The sequence below is a fragment of the Mesoplodon densirostris genome, chromosome 4 (genome assembly GCF_025265405.1).
Source record: "Mesoplodon densirostris isolate mMesDen1 chromosome 4, mMesDen1 primary haplotype, whole genome shotgun sequence".
NCBI lineage: Eukaryota > Metazoa > Chordata > Mammalia > Artiodactyla > Ziphiidae > Mesoplodon > Mesoplodon densirostris.
The window spans coordinates 136,781,086-136,801,572 of NC_082664.1; the positions used below are offsets into that span (position 1 = coordinate 136,781,086).

General features: G+C 37.8%; 2 protein-coding genes across 6 annotated transcripts in view; one reads left to right on the forward strand and one right to left on the reverse strand.

The window, feature by feature from the left end:
- MNS1 (meiosis specific nuclear structural 1) overlaps positions 1-13,270 on the forward strand; it is a 103,881-nt gene extending 90,611 nt beyond the window's left edge. For all 3 annotated transcript variants that reach the window (XM_060097300.1, XM_060097301.1, XM_060097299.1), the window contains 2 exons: positions 7,124-7,249; positions 11,664-13,270. In XM_060097300.1, coding sequence (XP_059953283.1) covers positions 7,124-7,249; positions 11,664-11,756 — 219 coding nt within the window. In that variant the 3' untranslated portion in view covers positions 11,757-13,270. The remainder of the gene's footprint in view (positions 1-7,123; positions 7,250-11,663) is intronic.
- Positions 12,385-20,487, reverse strand: part of TEX9 (testis expressed 9) — a 224,105-nt gene continuing 216,002 nt past the window's right edge. For all 3 annotated transcript variants that reach the window (XM_060097302.1, XM_060097303.1, XM_060097304.1), the window contains 2 exons: positions 13,247-13,381; positions 12,385-12,661 (listed from right to left, as the gene is read on the reverse strand). In XM_060097302.1, coding sequence (XP_059953285.1) covers positions 12,587-12,661; positions 13,247-13,381 — 210 coding nt within the window. In that variant the 3' untranslated portion in view covers positions 12,385-12,586. The remainder of the gene's footprint in view (positions 12,662-13,246; positions 13,382-20,487) is intronic.

The window sequence follows — 20,487 nt, forward strand, 5'->3', positions numbered from 1 at the left end:
AGAGATCGATCCAAGAAGAAGATATAACAATTGTAAATATTTATGCACCCGAAGTAGGAGCACCTCAATACATAAGGCAAATACTAACAGCCATAAAAGGGGAAATCGACAGTAACACACTCATAGTAGGGGACTTTAACACCCCACTTTCACCAAAGGACAGATCATCCAAAATGAAAATAAATAAGGAAACACAAGCTTTAAATGATACATTAAACAAGATGGACTTAATTGATATTTATAGGACATTCCATCCAAAAACAGCAGAATACACATTTTTCTCAAGTGCTCATGGAACTTTCTCCAGGATAGATCATATCTTGGGTCACAAATCAAGCCTTGGTAAATTGAAGAAAATTGAAATTGTATCAAGTATCTTTTCCGACCACAATGCTATGAGACTAGACATCAATTACAGGAAAAGATCTGTAAAAAATACAAACATATGGAGGCTAAACAATACACTACTCAATAACGAAGTGATCACTGAGGAAATCAAAAAATACCTAGAAACAAATGACAATGGAGACACGACGACCCAAAACCTATGGGACACAGCAAAAGCAGTTCTAAGGGGGAAGTTTATAGCAATACAATCCCACCTTAAGAAACAGGAAACATCTCGAGTAAACAACCTGACCCTGCACTTAAAGCAATTAGAGAAAGAAGAACAAAAAATCCCCAAAGTTAGCAGAAGGAAAGAAATCATAAAGATCAGATCAGAAATAAATGAAAAAGAAATGAAGGAAACGATAGCAAAGATCAATAAAACTAAAAGCTGGTTCTTTGAGAAGATAAATGAAATTGATAAACCATTAGCCAGACTCATCAAGAAAAAAAGGGAGAAGACTCAAATCAATAGAATTAGAAATGAAAACGGAGAAGTAACAACTGACACTGCAGAAATACAAAAGATCATGAGAGATTACTACAGGCAACTCTATGCCAATAAAATGGACAACCTGGAAGAAATGGACAAATTCTTAGAAATGCACAACCTGCCAAGACTGAATCAGGAAGAAATAGAAAATATGAATAGACCAATCACAAGCACTGAAATTGAAACTGTGATTTAAAATCTTCCAACAAACAAAAGCCCAGGACCAGATGGCTTCACAGGCGAATTCTATCAAACATTTAGAGAAGAGCTAATGCCTATCCTTCTCTAACTCTTCCAAAATATAGCAGAGGGAGGAACACTCCCAAACTCATTCTACGAGGCCACCATCACCTTGATACCAAAACCAGGCAAGGATGTCACAAAGAAAGAAAACTACAGGCCAATATCACTGATGAACATAGATGCAAAACTCCTCAACAAAATACTAGCAAACAGAATCCAACAGCACATTAAAAGGATCATACACCATGATCAAGTGGTGTTTATTCCAGGAATGCAAGAATTCTTCAATATACGCAAATCAATCAATGTGATACACCATATTAACAAATTGAAGGAGAAAAACCATATGATCATCTCAATAGATGCAGAGAAAGCTTTCGACAAAATGCAACACCCATTTATGATAAAAACCCTGCAGAAAGTAGGCATAGAGGGAACTTTCCTCAACATAATAAAGGCCATATATGACAAACCCACAGCCAACATCGTCCTCAATGGTGAAAAACTGAAACCATTTCCACTAAGATCAGGAACAAGACAAGGCTGCCCACTCTCACCACTCTTATTCAACTTAGTTTTGGAAGTTTTAGCGACAGCAATCAGAGAAGAAAAATAAATAAAAGGAATCCAAATTGGAAAAGAAGAAGTAAAGCTGTCACTGTTTGCAGATGACATGATACTATACATAGAGAATCCTAAAGATGCTACCAGAAAACTACTAGAGCTAATCAATGAATTTGGTAAAGTAGCAGGATACAAAATTAATGCACAGAAATATATGGCATTCCTGTACACTAATGATGAAAAATCTGAAAGTGAAATCAAGAAAACACTCCCATTTACCATTGCAACAAAAAGAATAAAATATCTAGGAATAAACCTATCTAAGGAGACAAAAGACCTGTATGCAGAAAATTATAAGACGCTGATGAAAGAAATTAATGATGATACAAATAGATGGAGAGATATACCATGCTCCTGGATTGGAAGAATCAATATTGTGAAAATGACTGTACTACCCAAAGCCATCTACAGATTCAATGCAATCCCTGTCAAACTACCACTGTCATTTTTCACAGAACTAGAACAAAAAAATTTCAGAATTTGTTTGGAAACACAATAGACCCCGAATAGCCAAAGCAATCTTGAGAACGAAAAACGGAGCTGGAGTAATCAGGCACCCTGACTTCAGACTATACTACAAAGCTACAGTTCTCGAGACAGTGTGGTACTGGCACAAAAACAGAAACATAGATCAATGGAACAGGATAGAAAGCCCAGAGAGAAACCCACGCACATATGGTCAACTTATCTTTGATAAAGGATGCAGGAATGTACAGTGGAGAAAGGACAGTCTCTTCAATAAGTGGTGCTGGGAAAACTGGACAGGGACATGTATGAGATTAGATCACCCCCTAACACCATACACAAAAATATGCTCAAAATGGATTAAAGACCTAAATGTAAGGCCAGAAACTATCAAACTCTTAGAGGAAAACATAGGCAGAACACTCTATGACATAAATCACAGCAAGATCCTTTTGGACCTGCCTCCTAGATAAATGGAAATAAAAACAAAGAGAAACAAATGGGACCTAATGAAAGTTCAAAGCTTTTGCACAGCAAAGGAAACCATAAACAAGACCAAAAGACAACCCTCAGAATGGGAGAAAATATTTGCAAATGAAGTAACTGACAAAGGATTAATCTTCAAAATTTATAAGCAGCTCATGCAGCTCAATAGCAAAAAAACAAACAACCCAATCCAAAAATGGGCAGAAGACCTAAATAGACATTTCTCCAAAGAAGATATACAGATTGCCAACAAACACATGAAAGAATGCTCAACATCATTAATCATTAGAGAAATGCAAATCAAAACTACAATGAGATATCATCTCACACCAGTCAGAATGGCCATCATCAAGAAATCTAGATACAATAAATGCTGGAGAGGGTGTGGAGAAAAGGGAACACTCTTGCACTGCTGGTGGGAATGTGAATTGGTACAGCTGCTATGGAGAACAGTATGGACGTTCCTTAAAAAACTAAAAATAGAACTACCATATGACCCAGCAATCCCACTACTAGGCATATACCCTGAGAAAACCATAATTCAAAAAGAGACATGTACCAAAATGTTCATTGCTGCTCTATTCACAATAGCCCGGATATGGAAACAACCTAAGTGTCCATCATCGGTTGAATGGATAAAGAAGATGTGGCACATATATACAATGGAATATTACTCAGCCATAAAAAGAAACGAAACTGAGCTATTTGTAATGAGGTGGATAGATCTAGAGTCTGTCATACAGAGTGAAGTAAGTCAGAAAGAGAAAGACAAATACCGTATGCTAACACTTATATATGGAATTTAAGAAAAAATATGTCATGAAGAACCTAGGGGTAAAACAGGAATAGAGATACAGACCTACTGGGGGTGGGCTTGGGGATATGGGGGGGGTGGGCTGTGACGGGGCGGGGGAGAGGCATGGACGTGTATACACTGCCGGGCGTGGGGTGGATGGATGGTGGGGGGTGGCCGCGTGGCGCGGGGGAATCGGCTCGGTGCTTTGTGGCCGCCTGGAGGGGTGGGATGGGGAAGGTGGGAGGGAGGGAGACGCAGGAGGGAGGGGATATGGGAACAGATGTATATGTATGACTGATTCACTTTGTTGTAAAGCAGAGACTAATAAAAAAAAATCTGGAAGTCTCAGAAAACCAAGAGAGATCAGCTCCTTTGCCTGCTGCAATGACGTGTTGAGAGACTTGGGGTTCAATTTTTGGCTTTCCTCTATACTTAATCAACTCATGGTGTAGTTCTTTTTTAAAAAAATATTTATTTATTTATTTATTTTGGCTGCGTCAGGTCTTAGTTGCGGCACGTAGGATCTTTCGTTGTGGCGTGCAGGCTTCTCTCTAGTTGTGGCCCACGGGCTTAGTTGCCCCGCAGCATGTGGGATCTTAGTTCCCTGATCAGGGATCGAACCCACGTCCCCTGCATTGGAAGGTGGATTCTTAGCCACTGGACCACCAGGAAAGTCCCCTTACGCCATAGTTCTTTTGTCATATTTCCAGATGCCTAAAGGACACAGTTGGAAATCTTGTGGGTGCCTTAGAATTTAGGTTTCCAAAAGTGAATGTAACAGACAAACCTTCTCCAATTTCTGTAGCCTGAATCTTGGTTAAAGACAGGCTTGGGTGACTGAGTGAATATGCTATCACCTTGGAATCATTCCTGGATTCTTCCCATTTCTTACCTAATAATTTTTAGTCAGCCACCAAATCCTATTGATTCCACCTCAACAGTCCTATTGATTCCACCTCTTAAATTCAGTTTCTCTTCTTCATAACTTAATTTAGACATTCAGTATCATTCTGTGGACTACTGAAATTGACTTATAATTGGTCTTCTTGTGGCATCTGCTACCAGTTAGCAAGGTATAAAAAAAAATCTCATTATGTCCTCATCCTGCTTAACTTAAGTGAATTCCTACTGGATAAAACTTCTGTAGCTTTGATATAAACCAACCATGATCTACTGTAACCTTTAAGGGAGATAATTACCTATAAAGCAGCTAGCATTTTGCCTGGTCAGAGCAAAGTGATCAAGGAGACTGAAAATTAAAAGCCTTTTGAAATTGACCAGAAAGCTTTGAATACTCCTTGTCTAGAAAGAGGTAGAACCAGTGACTGTGACTGTCCTATCTCATGGCTTACAGAGCTAATCTGAAAGCTATTGGAAAAGTTATCAAGACAGCTATAAATGGAAGAAATCTGAAAATATTACCTAAAGCATAAATACTTTTACAAAAAATTTATATCTTAATTTTTTTAAATTGTAAATGTTCCCGATATGAAGCTGTGGGCTTAATTTAAATATCAGTGAGATTGGGTCACATTTCTATTCTGGTCCAAGGGCAAGGATGAATTTTCATGATCATAGAATCATGAATCCATTCTATTACACAATCATATAAGCCTCTGTTTTTTTTTTTGTCCTCATGAACAAATTGGTTTCATACCTTTCTAAAATATTTACCCTAATTAACTTTAAAAATGTTTTTTAAGAATGAACAGTTAATGTGGTCTACCACATCCTAAGAAGGGAAATCCTGTATTACACCCAAATTAGAGCCCATATACATCACTGGACAAAAATCTAATGAGTGAGTTTTTCTCATAACATTATAGAACTTCTTGCACCTCCATATTATAAGGAATAGATCAGTTAGGATAATGCCTGGCTACAAGTAGTCTCAAATTAACAGTGGCTTAGTAGATAGTTTACTACTCCCTCACATGAAAGTGTAGAAATTGAGGCTTTATTCATAGTCTTCAGGAACCCAGGCTCCTTCTAGCTTTTCGCTATGGCTTCTGTAGGATATAGTCGTCATCTTCATGGTTTAAATTAGATCTTCAACCTTCATATCCATGTTTTAAGCAGAAGATGGAAGAAGTGCAGAAGGGACAAAGGATATAAGATTGATTCCTGGAAACTGCCATCTGACACTTCTGCTTATATTGCATTGGCAAAATCCTAGTCCTGTTGTGACCACATTTGACCCTAAAGGAGTGTTAGAAATGTAGTCTAAAAAAAAATTCAGGTATAGTGATTCTATGGTAGATTCTATTACCCTGTTTCATCTTAGAGATAAAATAATTAAGAGCAACTCAACCCTTTGATTCAGTAGCAACACGGGTGAAAGTGTAAGTCTTTTCTCAATTAGCTGTCGGTGATACTTCTAATTCTGGTAATACAAATGAATCTGAGATGATAGTAGACAAAATATTCTCAGGAGAAGCAATTCCAGGTTTTAACTGGCATTGGATATGGCTGTATCCTAGCATTCTTCTGTATTTTCATTCAATAACTTTAAAGAGGTTATATAGAAGCTTGCCTCTCACTGTAGCAAAAAAGATATCCTGCTTTCTGGTTTACATGACTTAAACTAGTTATTTCAAAGAAAAGTTTAGCGTTAATACTACTTTAAAGTAATTCTTGGCAGAAATTCATCAATGTTTTTTCAGTGGTCTGCCTTTAGTATCCTTCCCTATCGAATAGGACTATTTGGATATATTTCCATAAGAGTTCTTTTAAGCCCTAAAACGTGTTAAAGCTAGTCATCTCTTCCATATTTATATGGCACAGAAGTTTGGTGTGGTTGTGTATCAGACATTTGTTTGTTTGTTCATTTATTTTTGGCTGTGTTGGGTCTTTGTTGTGGCGAGTGGGGGCTATTCTTCGTTGTGGTGTGCTGGCTTCTCACTGCGGTGGCTTCTCTTGTTGCAGAGCAGGGCTCTAGGCATGCAGGCTTCAGTAGTTGCGGCTCACGGGCTCTAGAGTGCAGGCTCAGTAGTTGTGGCGCAGGGGCTTAGTTGCTCCGCGGCATGTGGGATCCTCCCGGACCAGAGCTCAAACCTGTGTCCCCGGCATTGGCAGGTGGATTCTTAACCACTGTGCCACCAGGGAAGTCCCTCTATCAGAACTCTTGCCTGAGAAATACTGGTTCTCCTGTTGGAACTCTTGCTGTTACTCTTGTGCTTCATACAGGCTTTACAAAACTTTATATGGCAGTATTTCTCTTTTAGATATCCCTATTCTATTTTATCTACCTTTTTCTTCATCTTACACTGTAAGCTGCTTTCAGTACCTGGAGTATGGTAAGCACACAATAAATATTTGTTGAATTAATTAGGAAATCATTTCTTTGAATCTTTTTCCTTGGTAATGAAGATACTTGTCCTGAAAATATATACTTGCCTCCCTAAAATCCCAGTCATAACTGGGATTTTTCTTGTAACTTTAAAGAAATAGTGACTGTAATATATACATATATATATGTGTGTATGTATATATATAAAGTGTAAAAGATATATATTATCTAGTACCTATCAGTTTTATCTAATTTACTGCAAGAGTAAATTAGACAAATTTATTGGACACATTCTTAGTTTAATGTGTTTTGTGACAATAAATTTTATTTATATTTCCAGCAACGTGAACTGGAGGAATGGCAGTTGCAGCAAAGAAGGCAAGGATGTATTAATGAAATTATTGAAGAAGAAAGACTAAAACTTCTCAAAGAACATGCTACACAGTTACTAGGATATCTCCCTAAAGTAAGTGACATTTACCACATAACCTCTAATAGTGGGGAAAAAAACATGGTATTAAGATTTCAGAGGGAAACTGAAGTAGAGTAGAAGTGGAGTAGAAGGACGTGTGCTCACTCCCTCTTGTGAGAGCACCAGAATCACAACTAACTGCTGAACAATCATCAACAGGAAGACACTGGAACTCACCAAAAAAGATACCCCACATCCAAAGACAAAGGAGAAGCCACAATGAGATGGTTGGAGGGGTGCAATCACAATAAAATCAAATCCCATAACTGCTGGGTGGGTGACTCACAAACTGGAGAACACTTATACCACAGAAGTCCACCCACTGAAGTGAAGGTTCTGAGTCCCACATCAGGCTTCCCAACCTGGGGGTCTGGCAACGGGAGGAGGAACTCCTAGAGAATCAGACTTTGAAGGCTAGCAGGATTTGATTGCAGGACTTCAACAGGACTGGGGCAAACAGAGACTCCACACTTGGAGGGCACACACAAAGTAGTGTGTGCATCAGGACCCAGGGGGAAGGAGCAGTGACCCCATAGGAGATTGAACCAGACCTACCTGCTAGTGTTGGAGAGTCTCCTGAAGAGATGGGGGGGCAGCTGTGGCTCACCATGGGGACAAGGACACTGGCAGCACAAGTTCTAGGAAGTACTCCTTGGCATGAGCCCTCCTGGAGTCCACCATTAGCCACACCAAAGAGCCTGTACCCTCCAATGCTGGGTTGCCTCAGGCCAAATGACCAACAGGGAGGGAACTGAGCCCCACCCATCAGCAGACAAGCAGATTAAAGTTTTACTGAGCTCTGCCCACCAGAGCAACACCCAGCTCTACCCACCACCAGTCCCTCCCATCAGGAATCTTACACAAGCCTCTTAGATAGCCTCATGAACCAGAGGGCAGACAGCAGAAGAAGAACTACAATCCTGCAGCCTGTGGAATGAAAACCACATTCACAGAAAGACAGACAAAAGGAAAAGGCAGAGGACTATGTACCAGATGAAGGAACAAGATAAAACCACAGAAAAACAACTAAATGAAGTGAATATAGGGAACCTTCCAGAAAAAGGATTCAGAATAATGATAGTGAAGATGATCTAGGACCTCGGAAAAAGAATGGAGGCAAAGATTGAGAAGATGCAAGAAATGTTTAACAAAGACCTAGAAGAATTAAAGAACAAACAAACAGAGATGAACAAAACAATAACTGAAATGAAAAATACACTAGAAGGAATCAATAGCAGAATAACTGAGGCAGAAGAATGGATAAGTGACCTAGAAGACAGAATGGTAGAATTCACTGCCACAGAACAGAATAAAGAAAAAAGAATGGGGGCTTCCCTGGTGGCGCAGTGGTTGAGAGTCTGCCTGCTGATGCAGGGGACACGGGTTCGTACCCCGGTCCGGGAGGATCCCACGTGCCGCGGAGCGGCTGGGTCCGTGAGCCATGGCTGCTGGGCCTGCGCGTCTGGAGCCTGTGCTCCGCAACGGGAGAGGCCACAGCAGTGAGAGGCCCGCGTACAGCAAAAACAAACAAACAAACAAAAAACAACAAAAAAGAAAAAAGAATGAAAAGAAATGAAGACTGCCTACGAGACCTCTGGGACAACATTAAATGCACCAACATTTGCATTGTAGGGGTCCCAGGAGGAGAAGAGGGAGAGAAAGGACCCGAGAAAATATCTGAAGAGATTACAGTGGAAAACTTCCCTAACATGGGAAAGGAAATAGCCGCCCAAGTCCAGGAAGTGCAGAGAGTTCTAGGCAGGATAAACCCAAGGAGAAACACGTCAAGACACAGAGTAATCAAACTGACAAAAATTGACGACAGAAAAATTATTAAAAGCAACAGGGGAAAAACGACAAATAACATATAAGGGAACTCCCATAAGGTTAACAGCTGATTTCTCAGCAGAAACTCTACAAGCCAGAAGGGAGTGGCATGATATATTTAAAGTGATGAAAGGGAAAAACCTGCAAGAATACTCTACCTGGCAAGGATCTCATTCAGATTTAATGGAGAAATCAAAAGTTGTACAGACAAGCAAAAGCTAAAAAAATTGAGCACCACCAAACCAGCTCTATAACAAATGCTACAGGAACTTCTCTAGGCAGGAAACAGAAGAGAACAAAAAAGGAAGTGAAGAAAAAAGACTTTGAAAACAAACCCAAAACAATTAAGAAAATGGCAATAGGAACATAAATATCAAGAATTACCTTAAACGTGAATGGATTCAATGCTGCAACCAAAAGACACAGCTCGCTGAATGGATAGAAAACAAGACCCATAGATATGCTGTCTACAAGAGACCCACTTCAGACCTAGGGACACATACAGACTGAAAGTGAGGGGATGGAAAAAGATATTCCATGCAAATGGAAATCAAAAGAAAGCTGGAATAGCAATTCTCATATCAGATAAAATAGACTTTAAATTGAAGAATGTTACAAGAGACAAGGAAGGACACTACATAATGATCAAGGGATCAATCCAAGAAGATATAACAATTATAAATATATATGCACCCAACATAGGAGCACCTCAATACATAAGGCAACTGCTAACAGCTATAAAAGAGGAAATCGACAGTAACACAATAATAATGGGGGACTTTAACCTCACTTACACCAATGGACAGATTATGCAGACAGAAAATTAATAAGGAAACAAAAGCTTTAATGACACAATAGACCAGATAGATTTAATTGATATTTATAGGACATTCCACCTGAAAACAGCAGATTACACTTTCTTCTCAAGTGCACACAGAACATTCTCCAGGATAGATCACATCTTGTGTCACAAATCAAGCCTCGGTAAATTTAAGAAAACTGCAATCATATCAAGCATCTTTTCCGACCACGACGCTATGTGATTAGGAATCAATTCCAGAGGAAAAAACGTAAAAAACACAAACAGATGGAGGCTAAACAATACGTTACTAAATAACCAAGAGATCACTGAAGATATCAAAGAGGAAATCAAAAAATACCTAGAGACAAATGACAATGAAAACATAATCCAAAACCTATGGGATGCAGCAAAAGCAATTCTAAGAGGAAAGTTTATAGCAATAGAATCCTACCTCAAGAAACAAGAAAAATCTCAAACAATCTAACCTTACACCTAAAGGAACTAGGCAAAGAGGAACAAACAAAACCCAAAGTTAGTAGAAGGAAAGAAATAATAAAGGTCAGAGCAGAAATAAATGAAATAGAAAAAAAACAATAGGAAAGATTAATAAAACTAAAAGCTGGTTCTTTGAGAAGATAAACAAAATTGACAGACCTTTAGCCAGACTCATCAAGAAAAAGGGAGAGGACTCAAATCAATAAAATTGGAAATGAGAAAGGAGAAGTGACAACAGACACCACAGATATACAAAGCATCCTAAGAGACTACTACAAGCAACTCTCTGCCAATAAAATGGACTACCTGGAAGAAATGGACAAATTCTTAGAAAGGTATAACCTTCCAAGACAGAACCAGGAAGAAATAGAAAATATGAACAAACCAGTCACAAGTAATGAAATTGAAAATGTGATGAAAAATCTTCCAACAAACAAAAGTCCAGAAAAAAAGTCCACTTTTTTGCTTAGTCAGTGCAAAGGAAGGAGAAAGAGAAATGTGAACGCTTATTACCTGTCCATAGGACCTTATAGTAATAGACAGGATTAATGAATACAAAATGATACATTAATGACAAAAGCCATGTGGAATTGATAAATTTCATAATCTAGACTATAAATTCTGGGAGAGTCTTAGGGTTTATATATTTGTGTAGCAAATAATTGTGGAAATGGGAGAGCCTGATGATAACCTAAAATGATTTTATCCTAGATCCTAGTGGCTCCAAATGACCTAAATTATTCTCTGGATTCTTAGGATAAGTAAATATTCAAGTTTAATTTTGTTTTAAAGGGATTAAGATTAGTTGGCTTAACTCCATACCTGGATTCTTTCCTGTAAGATTGAATGTTTGCTGATTAGACAGAGAACTGAGGCAAGAACCAATCCCATGCATGAATCTGGCAAAGCTCAACCTCTTCACCCTGACCTCTCTCATATCATACTGCAGGGCTGTTTCAAAACAAGGGTTGAGGGTATAGTATGGATTAAATTAATTCCTATTCAGCCCATCAAAGCAGTAGTACTTGTAGTAATAAAGCAGAAGAGCCCAGATTCGTATGACAAGTTCTAACACAGAATCTGGTAAATCAGGAAATCAGGTCAGGCTAAGAATATTTCGTATATATCAAGTCATTATTTCAGAAAAAAACTTTTCATAAATATATTAGATTTTATCTTGGAAATAACTTTAGAAATTTCATGTCTGTATATCTGTTAGCCTTAATGAACATTTAGTGAATTATTCTAGCATTCATAGTAACCCACAAAATATTTTTCTTGTAGGGAGTATTCAAAAAAGAGGATGATATTGATATGCTTGGTGAAGAGTTTAGAAAAGCGTATAAGAAAAGGAGTGAAATTTGTGAAGAGAAGTGATATCATCAAAATTTGGTAAACCTGGATTCTTTTGTATGTTACCACTAGATGTCATTGTAACTTCTGTTTTACAGTTCGGTGAGGGTAGGAATCCATTGTCTGGATTTTCTAAAACATCTCTATTTCATCATTTATAAACAATTATTTATAAGAAAACATTTGTTTTTGATAAAAAAAAATTACTGCATATTTTTTCACTGCAAAATTAATGGCAAAGTTAATTGCTTTTAATCAAACTATTGTTTTTATACTAATAATTTGAAGATCTGAATTCTACACCACACTCCATATAGAGAAATATATATATATATAAAATCCAACAACCCAGGAGACTAACCTCTCCATACCACTTCTATCTATGTTGGTGTGTTGGAAGTTTACTTCCCTTATTTGGCCAGGGAAAACTTTACTTTTCTTTTCTCACAGTAGACAGGAAAAGAGTGAGGAATTTCAACGTGCTTTACTAGCGAATGCACTTCTCAGTAAGAACACAGAAACAGTTTCTCTCATATAAACATCATTTACAACCTAGAGTTACAGCTCTAGAACATAAAATAGTTTCTATTCAAATGCAGTTGAAAAAGGGCTAGATGGTCATAAGAAAGATAACAATCAAAAGTTAAGTTCCTATTGCTTTATTATAAAATATTTCCATTTTGTAATAATTAGATATCAATTTTACATCCCCAGATCTACACAGGGAATTTGGAATTATTTTGATTTATCAAGTATCTTCATTTCTTAGAGTAAAAATAATTCAAACCATTACAACTTAAGTTAAATAAAGGGTATATCCACCATGCACTATAGGTTAAGAAGTAGATCACTTATTAATTTCCCCATTCGAGTGCCTTCATAAATTCCTCTTCAGTGAAAGACAACATCTTGGCAGCTTCAATATGCATCTGTGTTTAAAAACAAATATTGTCTAATTTAGTGTTGAGTAGACCACAGAACAACAGGAAATTTATAAAAGTGTGTATAATATGCTATCAAATTAAGTTTTGTTTTAGGAATGTGTAATTCTAATTACAATGAATGTGACATTTGAAATGGTCAGCCTCTAAAAACCTTCATTCACTGCTGGTATTGTACCAACCTGTTAAGAGAACAATTCAATAATATTGTAATATCTAACCTTTGCAAAAAGGGACAGTGGCAAAGCCATGAATTCATATTCTCTTACCACTAGGTAACTCGTGTAGTGAACAGGACAAAAGTGGGTTGGAATCAGTTTTCACTCTTCAAGAGGCAAACGGATCCCCTAAGTTATTTTTATATATGGTACTTTCTTTAGTTAGGGAGTATCCATATTGTATTTACTAGTCCTATTTCCACATTTCTAATTTACTTGCATTGATGTATAGATAAAATTTTGTGACTAAGCATGTCAAAATAAACATATCTAAAGTAGAAATACTAAATATCTTAGTAGAAAGAGCCAAATAATATCTATGATTTATTTTAACTGTTATTTAGGATAAACTCACCTTCTGCCTTTTTAAAACATCAATTAATTTTAATTGTTTCTTGAACCCTATCATTAATTCTCCTTTTTGTCTTTCTAGCTTCTTGTTTTCTGATTTTAACACTTCAATTTTTTTGTGTTCTTCGTTTGCTATATCCTGCAAAAAGAAAAAAAAATCCCATTTATTCTTTGCAGTATTTGAATGGAAAAAATGATATCAGCAATAAAAGCTATTTTTAGTTTTTGTATTACTAAATTACTGTAACTTTGATAACTTGTAATGATGCTCACACCTCCAGCATTTTAAAAAACGTTTTTAAAATAACAACTCAGTTCTAATTCCAATAATGCCTAAGTAGCTTATATTTGAAGGCAGAGATGAGTAATCAGTAGTAAACAGAAACTGGAGATGGTTATGATCCTTGAAAAAATGGAAGCATACTGGTTGAGATCCACATTCAGCTGGTTTCTGAGAGCACTTTTCAGTTCATCGGTTCACAGGGGACAGACCTGAAGCAAAAAGTATCAGTCTTATTGGGCTAAGGAATTCGACAGAAGGGCTGCCACAATGGTAGAAATTTCCAGGTGGGAAATCCCTCAATCTGCATACACAGTTCCCTCAAATCCTTGGCACCTAAATAACATGGGCAGGGTGAGACTCCTAGGAACCCATGAAAGGTAACAGTTGTGGCCTAAAGAGCTGAGCAGAGAATTCAGCCACTTCCCATGATAAGGAAGACCGAGTTTGTAATCTTGGTAAAAATTAATTGGATAAGCTCTGCAGCAGTTTGGACAATGGAGAAAAAGGACCAGTGAACTCTAAGTAGAAACTATTAAGTAGAGGAACATCTGGTACTTGGAAAAAATGTGAAAGGATGTCTTTCATGCAAAAAGGGAAATGATACCAGAAGGAAATCTGAATCTACATACATACACATTAAAAAAAGGTATCAGAAATAGTAACATGTGGTAAATACTAGTAGAGTTTTTCGTTAAAAACTTCTAAAAGATAATTGACAGTGGGTTAGATTTGGTTGCCGAGATGGCAGAGTAAGACCCTGAGCTCAACTCCTCCCATGGGCACACCAAAATTACAACTATTTACAGAACAACTATTGATGAGAAAGACCTGAATCTAACAGAAAAGATCTTCTCCAACCAAGGATATAAAAAAGGAACCACAACAAGATAGGTAGAAGGAGTGGAGGTGCAGTATTGTCAAGACCCATACCCCAGATGGACAACCCACAAACGGGAGGCTAATTACAATTACAGAGGTTCTCCCTAAGGAGCAATGGGTCTAAGCCCCACATTGGGCTCCCCAGCCTGGGGGTCTTGTACTGGGAAGACAAGCCCCAGAATGTTTGGCTTTGAAGGCCAGTGGGGCTTACTTTTAGGAGACCCAGAGGGCTGTGGGAAATAGATATTCCACTCTTAAAGGGTGTACACAAAATCTCACATGCTGCAGGACCCAGAGAAGAAGCAGTAATTTTTGAAAGGAGCCTGGGTCAGATCTACCTGCTAATCACCAAGAGGTAAGGGGCAACTGAAGTTCATCCTTGGGACATAGGCATTGGCAGCAGTCATTTGTGGGAGCCCATTCTATCACGTGGACACTGATGCTGGGTAGCACCACTTCAGAGTCCTCCTCTAGCTTATTAGCACTGGGACATGGCTCCACCCACCAGCCTGTCAGCACCAGTACTGGGAAGCCTCAGGCCAAGCAACTAGCTTGGTGGGGCCAAAGCCCCATCCACCACCAGCAGGCAGGCTACCTTAAGACCCCCTGAGCCTACAGACACCTGGAACACAGCACAGCCCCGCCCACCAGAGGGCCCAGGACCCTGCCCCACACACAAGAGCAGAGGCACTAGCCCCAGGATCCCCAGGGCCTTGCAGCCAGAGACCCTGGGACCCAGCTCCTCCCACCAGTGGGCCGACACCAGCCCAGGACCACCACAGCCTGCCATGGCAGGACCCAGCCCAGCCACCAGCACTGGGTGCCTCCTTACCGCCAGACCCTGGCCCTGCCCACCAGCAGTCCAATACCACCTCTGAGACACCTTGGGACCCTTGGCAAGATTCAACACACTTTCATGATAAAAAACACTTAAAAAACAAGGAACAGAAGGATTCTACTTCAACATGATAAAAGCCATATATTGACAAGCCCACAGCTAACATCAAACTCAATGGTACAAGACAAAGCTTTCCCTCTAGGATCAGAGACAAGACAAGGATGTTCACTTTTATCCAACACAGTACTACAAGTTCTGGTCAGAGCAGCTAGGGAATAAAAAGGCACCCAAATCAAAAAGAAGGAAGATTATCTCTGTTCACAGATGACATTGTCTTGTATGTAGAAAACCTTATAGATTCCACAAGATTCCACAATTTATCCATCTGAATAAATTAATTTGGCAAAGTTGCATGATATAGAATCAAGACACACAAAAAACCAGTTGTGTTTCTATATGCTACTAGTGAACATTCCTAAAAAAAATTAAGAAAACAATTACAAATATAATACCATCAAAAAGAATAAAGTACTTAGGAATAAAAGTAACCAAGGAGGTGAAATGCTTTTACACTGAAAACTTCAAAACACTGCTGAAAGTATTTAAAGACAAATGAATGGAAGGATATTCTGTGGTCATAGATTGGAAGATGTCAGTACTACCCAAAGAGATCTACAGATTCAGTATGATCTTTATCAAAACCCTAATGGCACTTTTACAGAAATAGAACCATGCTAGCTAATATTTATATGGAATCTCAAGGGAACACATAGTCAAACAATTTTAATCAATAACACAAGTTGAAGGTCTCACACTCCCCAATTTCAAAACTTACTACAAATCTGTGGTAATCAAAATAGTGTAATACAGACATAAAGAAATATTTACCAATGTAATAAAGAGCCCCCACATAAACCCTTGCATATAAAGTCTAATGATTTTTGACAAGGATGCCAAGACCATTCGCTAGGAAAAGATGGCCTCTTTAACAAATTGAGCTGGGAAGCTAGATATCTCCATGCATAACAATGAAGCTGTACACCTACTTCATATCATATACAAAAATTAACTCAAATTTGGTCAAAGACCTACATGTAAACCCTAAAACTATAAACTATTAGAAGAAAATGTAGGGGAAATGATCATGACACTGGATTTGGTTGTGGATTCTTGGGTATGAAACCAAAAGTACAGGCAAACAAAAGAAAAAAATAGATAAATTGGATTACATCAAAGGACAATCAACAGAGTGAAAAAGAAACCTACAGAAAATATTTGCATATGACATACCTGATAAAGAGTTAATATCCAGAATACAGAAATAACTCCTACAAATCAGTAACAAAAACACAATTAATAAATGGGCAAAGGACTTGAATAGATAATTCTCCAGAAAAGATATACAAATGGCTAACAAGCACATGAAAAGGTGGTCAACACCACTAATATTTAGGGAGATCCAAATCAAAACCACAATGAGATACCACCTAGTAAACATAAGGATGACTACTATTAAAAAAAAAGCAACACAAAATAACAAGTTGGCAAGGATATGGAAAAATTGGAACCCTTGTGCACTGTTGGTATGGATGTAAAATGGTGCAGCCACTATGGAAAAACAGTATGGTGGTTCCTCAAGTTAAGAATAAAATTACCATATGATCCAGCAATACCACATCTAGGCAAATATCCAGAATAATTGAAAGCAGAGTCTTTAAGAGATACCTGTATACCCCGGTTCATATCAGCATTATTCACAATAGCCAAAAGGTGGAAGCAACCCAGGTTGCTTTATCCAATGAATGGATAGACAAAACCTGTTACATACATACAATGGAATATTCAGCCTTAAAAAGGAAGGAAATTCTGAAACATGCTACAACATGGATGAACCTTGAGAACATTATGCTAAGTGAAATAAGCCAGTCACAAAAAGACAAATAGTATATGATTCCACTTACATTACGTACCTAGAGTAGTCAAAATCATAAAGAGAGAAAGTAGAATTGTGGTTGCCAGGGATCAGGGAGAGGGGGATGGGGAATTATTTTTTAATGGACATAGGTTTTCAGTTTTTGCAAGATGAACAAGGAACAAGTTCTGGAGTTTGGATACACAACAGTATGAATGTATGTAACACTAGTGAACTGTACACTTTCAAAAATTAGGGTAAATTTTATGTGTAGTGTAATACAAAGGTTTTTTTTTTTTAATTCAGAAAGTTCATTAACTCCTCAAAGCAAAAAAGTAACAATGTAGGGTGGAGTTTGTGTATAATAAAATGTATGACAACAAAAAGGGGAGGAGAGAAGTATACTGCTGAAAGGTTCTTACATTATTCATAAAATGCTGTTACTTGATGGTAGACAATGATAAGTTAAAGGTGTATCTGATAAGTGATAAAACATCCATAAAAAGAAGTGGAGATAATAAGCCAGTAAAAGAGATAAAATGAAATTGTTAAAAAATATTCAAAAGGAGAAAAATAAGAAACAGGAAGAAAGAGCATGAACATATAGCAAGTTAATAGAACAAAGAGAACAAATAGCAAGTTAATAGAATAAAACCCAACCATTATTAATAATCATATTAAAGGTAATGGTCTAAGCCTCCTAATTAAAAGGTCAGAGATTGTCAGATTGGATTAAAACAATAGGAAAACAACTATATGTTGCCTACAAGAACATACAAAGGAGTTACAAATGAAGGGATGGAAAGGACAACACTAATGTCAAGACTAATTAAAAGAAATTACATGGGCCTCCCTGGTGGCGCAAGTGGTTGAGAGTCCGCCTGCCGATGCAGGGGATACGGGTTCGTGCCCCGGTCTGGGAGGATCCCATATGCTGCGGAGCGGCTGGGCCCGTGAGCCATGGCCGCTGAGCCTGCGCGTCTGGAGCCTGCGCGTCCGGAGCCTGTGCTCCGCAACGGGGGAGGCCACAACAGTGAGAGGCCCGCATACCGCAAAAAAAAAAAAAAAAAAAAAGAAATTACATGATTTCAGGATTTATTATAAAGGTATAATAAGACAATATATTAACATGAAGACAGACATACAGATCAATGGAACAAAAGAGAGATTCCAGCAACAAATCCACACATATCTGGGCAACTGATTTTCAACAAAGGTACCAGGGCAATTTAATAGTGAAAGGATAATATTCTCAACAAATAGCGCTGCACATATTCCAATAATGAACCCTGACCCCTTATATCATGCACAAGAACTCACCAAAACATAAAAGCTCAAGCTATGCAACTTCTATAAGAAAACCTAAGAGCAAATCTTAGTGACCCTTTAGGTTTAGCAAAGAATTCTTAAATAGGACACAAGAAGCAAAAAGTGTAAAAGAAGAAAAACAACAGATTGGACTTCATCAAAATTTTAAACATTGCTCTTCAAAAAAACTGTTACAGAAATAAAAGGCAAGAGATATTTGCAAAGCACGTATCTGACAAAAGACTTGTAGTTAGTATATATAAAGAACTCTTAAAACTCAGTTATAAAACAAGTCAACTCAATTCTTTAAAATGAACCAAAGAGATAAAAACTAAGGAAATATGAATAAAGTATGGTCTTTAGTTAATAATAGTGAATCATAATAATATTGATTCATTCATTAATGGTAACAAATGTACTATACTAATGTATATATTAGTTGCAGAGGAAACTATGTGTAGAGATTATAGAAATTCTCTTTACTAATTTCCCAATTTTTATGTAAATCTAAAACTGTTCTAAAAATTAAAGTTCATTTAACAGTTTTTTAAAAGAAGAAAAGACTTATACAGACACTTCACCAAAGAAGACAACAAGACTCTCCTGAACAACCAATGGACGAAAGAAGAAATCAAAGAGGAAAAAAAATGATCTTGAAACAAATGAAAAAGGAGACACAACATAACAAAACTTATGGGATGTAGTAAGAGCAGTTCTAAGAGGGAAGTTCATAGCAACAAATGCCTACATTAAGAAAGATCTCTGCATTTTTACTCCTCCCTGCATGTTTAATGTTTTTTTTGTTTTTGTTTTTGTTTTTGTTTTGGGGTTTTTTTTTTTGCGGTACGCGGGCCTCTCACTGCTGTGGCCTCTCCCGTTGCGGAGCACAGGCTCCGGACGCGCAGGCTCAGCGGTCATGGCTCACGGGCCTAGCCGCTCCGCGGCATGTGGGATCTTCCCGGACCGGGGCACGAACCCGTGTCCCCTGCATCGGCAGGCGGACTCTCAACCACTGCACCACCAAGGAAGCCCGTTTAATGTTTTTGACATCTTATTTTACATCTTTTTGTTTTGCGTATCCCTTAACTACTTACTGTGAATATAGATGATTTTACTACTTTTGTCTTTTAACCTTCCTAGTAGCTTTATAACTGGCTGATCTACTACCTTTATTATATGTTTGTGTTTACCAATGAGATTTTTCCTTTTGTAATTTCCATATTTCTAGTTGTGGTCTTTTCTTTTTCACTTACAGAAGTCCGCTTAACATTTCTTGGGAAGCTGGTTTAGTGGGGCTGAATTCTTTTAGCTTTTGCTTGTCTGTAAAACTCCTTCTCTCTCCTTCAAATGTGAATGACAGCCTTGCTGGATAGAATATTCTTGGCTGCAGGTTTTTTCCTTTCATCATGTTAAATATATTGTGCCACTCTCTTCTGGCCAGCAAAGTTTCTGCTGAAAGTCTGTGGACAATCTTATGGGAGTTCCTTTATACATAACTAGTTGCTTTACCTTTGATGCTCTAAATATTCTCTATCTTTAACTTTTGCCATTTTAATCATAATGTATCTTGGTGTGGATCTCTTTGGGTTGATCTTTTTGGGGACTCTCTGTTCTTTCTGGACCTGGATGTCTGTTTCCTTTCTTGTGTTAGGTACGTTTTTAGCTACAAATGCTTCACATAAGTTCTCTGCCCCTATCTGTCTCTCTTCTCCTTCTAGGACCCCTATAATGTGAATACTAGTATGCTTGATGTTTTCCAAGAGGTCTCCTAAACTGTCTTCATTTTTAAAATTCTTTTTTCTTTTTTTTGTTCAACTTTGGTGATTTCCACTACTCTGTCTTCCAGTTTACTGAGCCATTCCTCTGTATTACCCAATCTAATGTTGATTCCTTCTAGTGTATTTTTTATTTCAGTTACTGTATTTTTCAGCTTTGTTTGGTTCTTCTTTATATTTTCTAACTCCTTCTTAAAATTCTCACTGTGTTCACCCATTCTTCTTCCTAGTACATTAAGCATTTTTATGG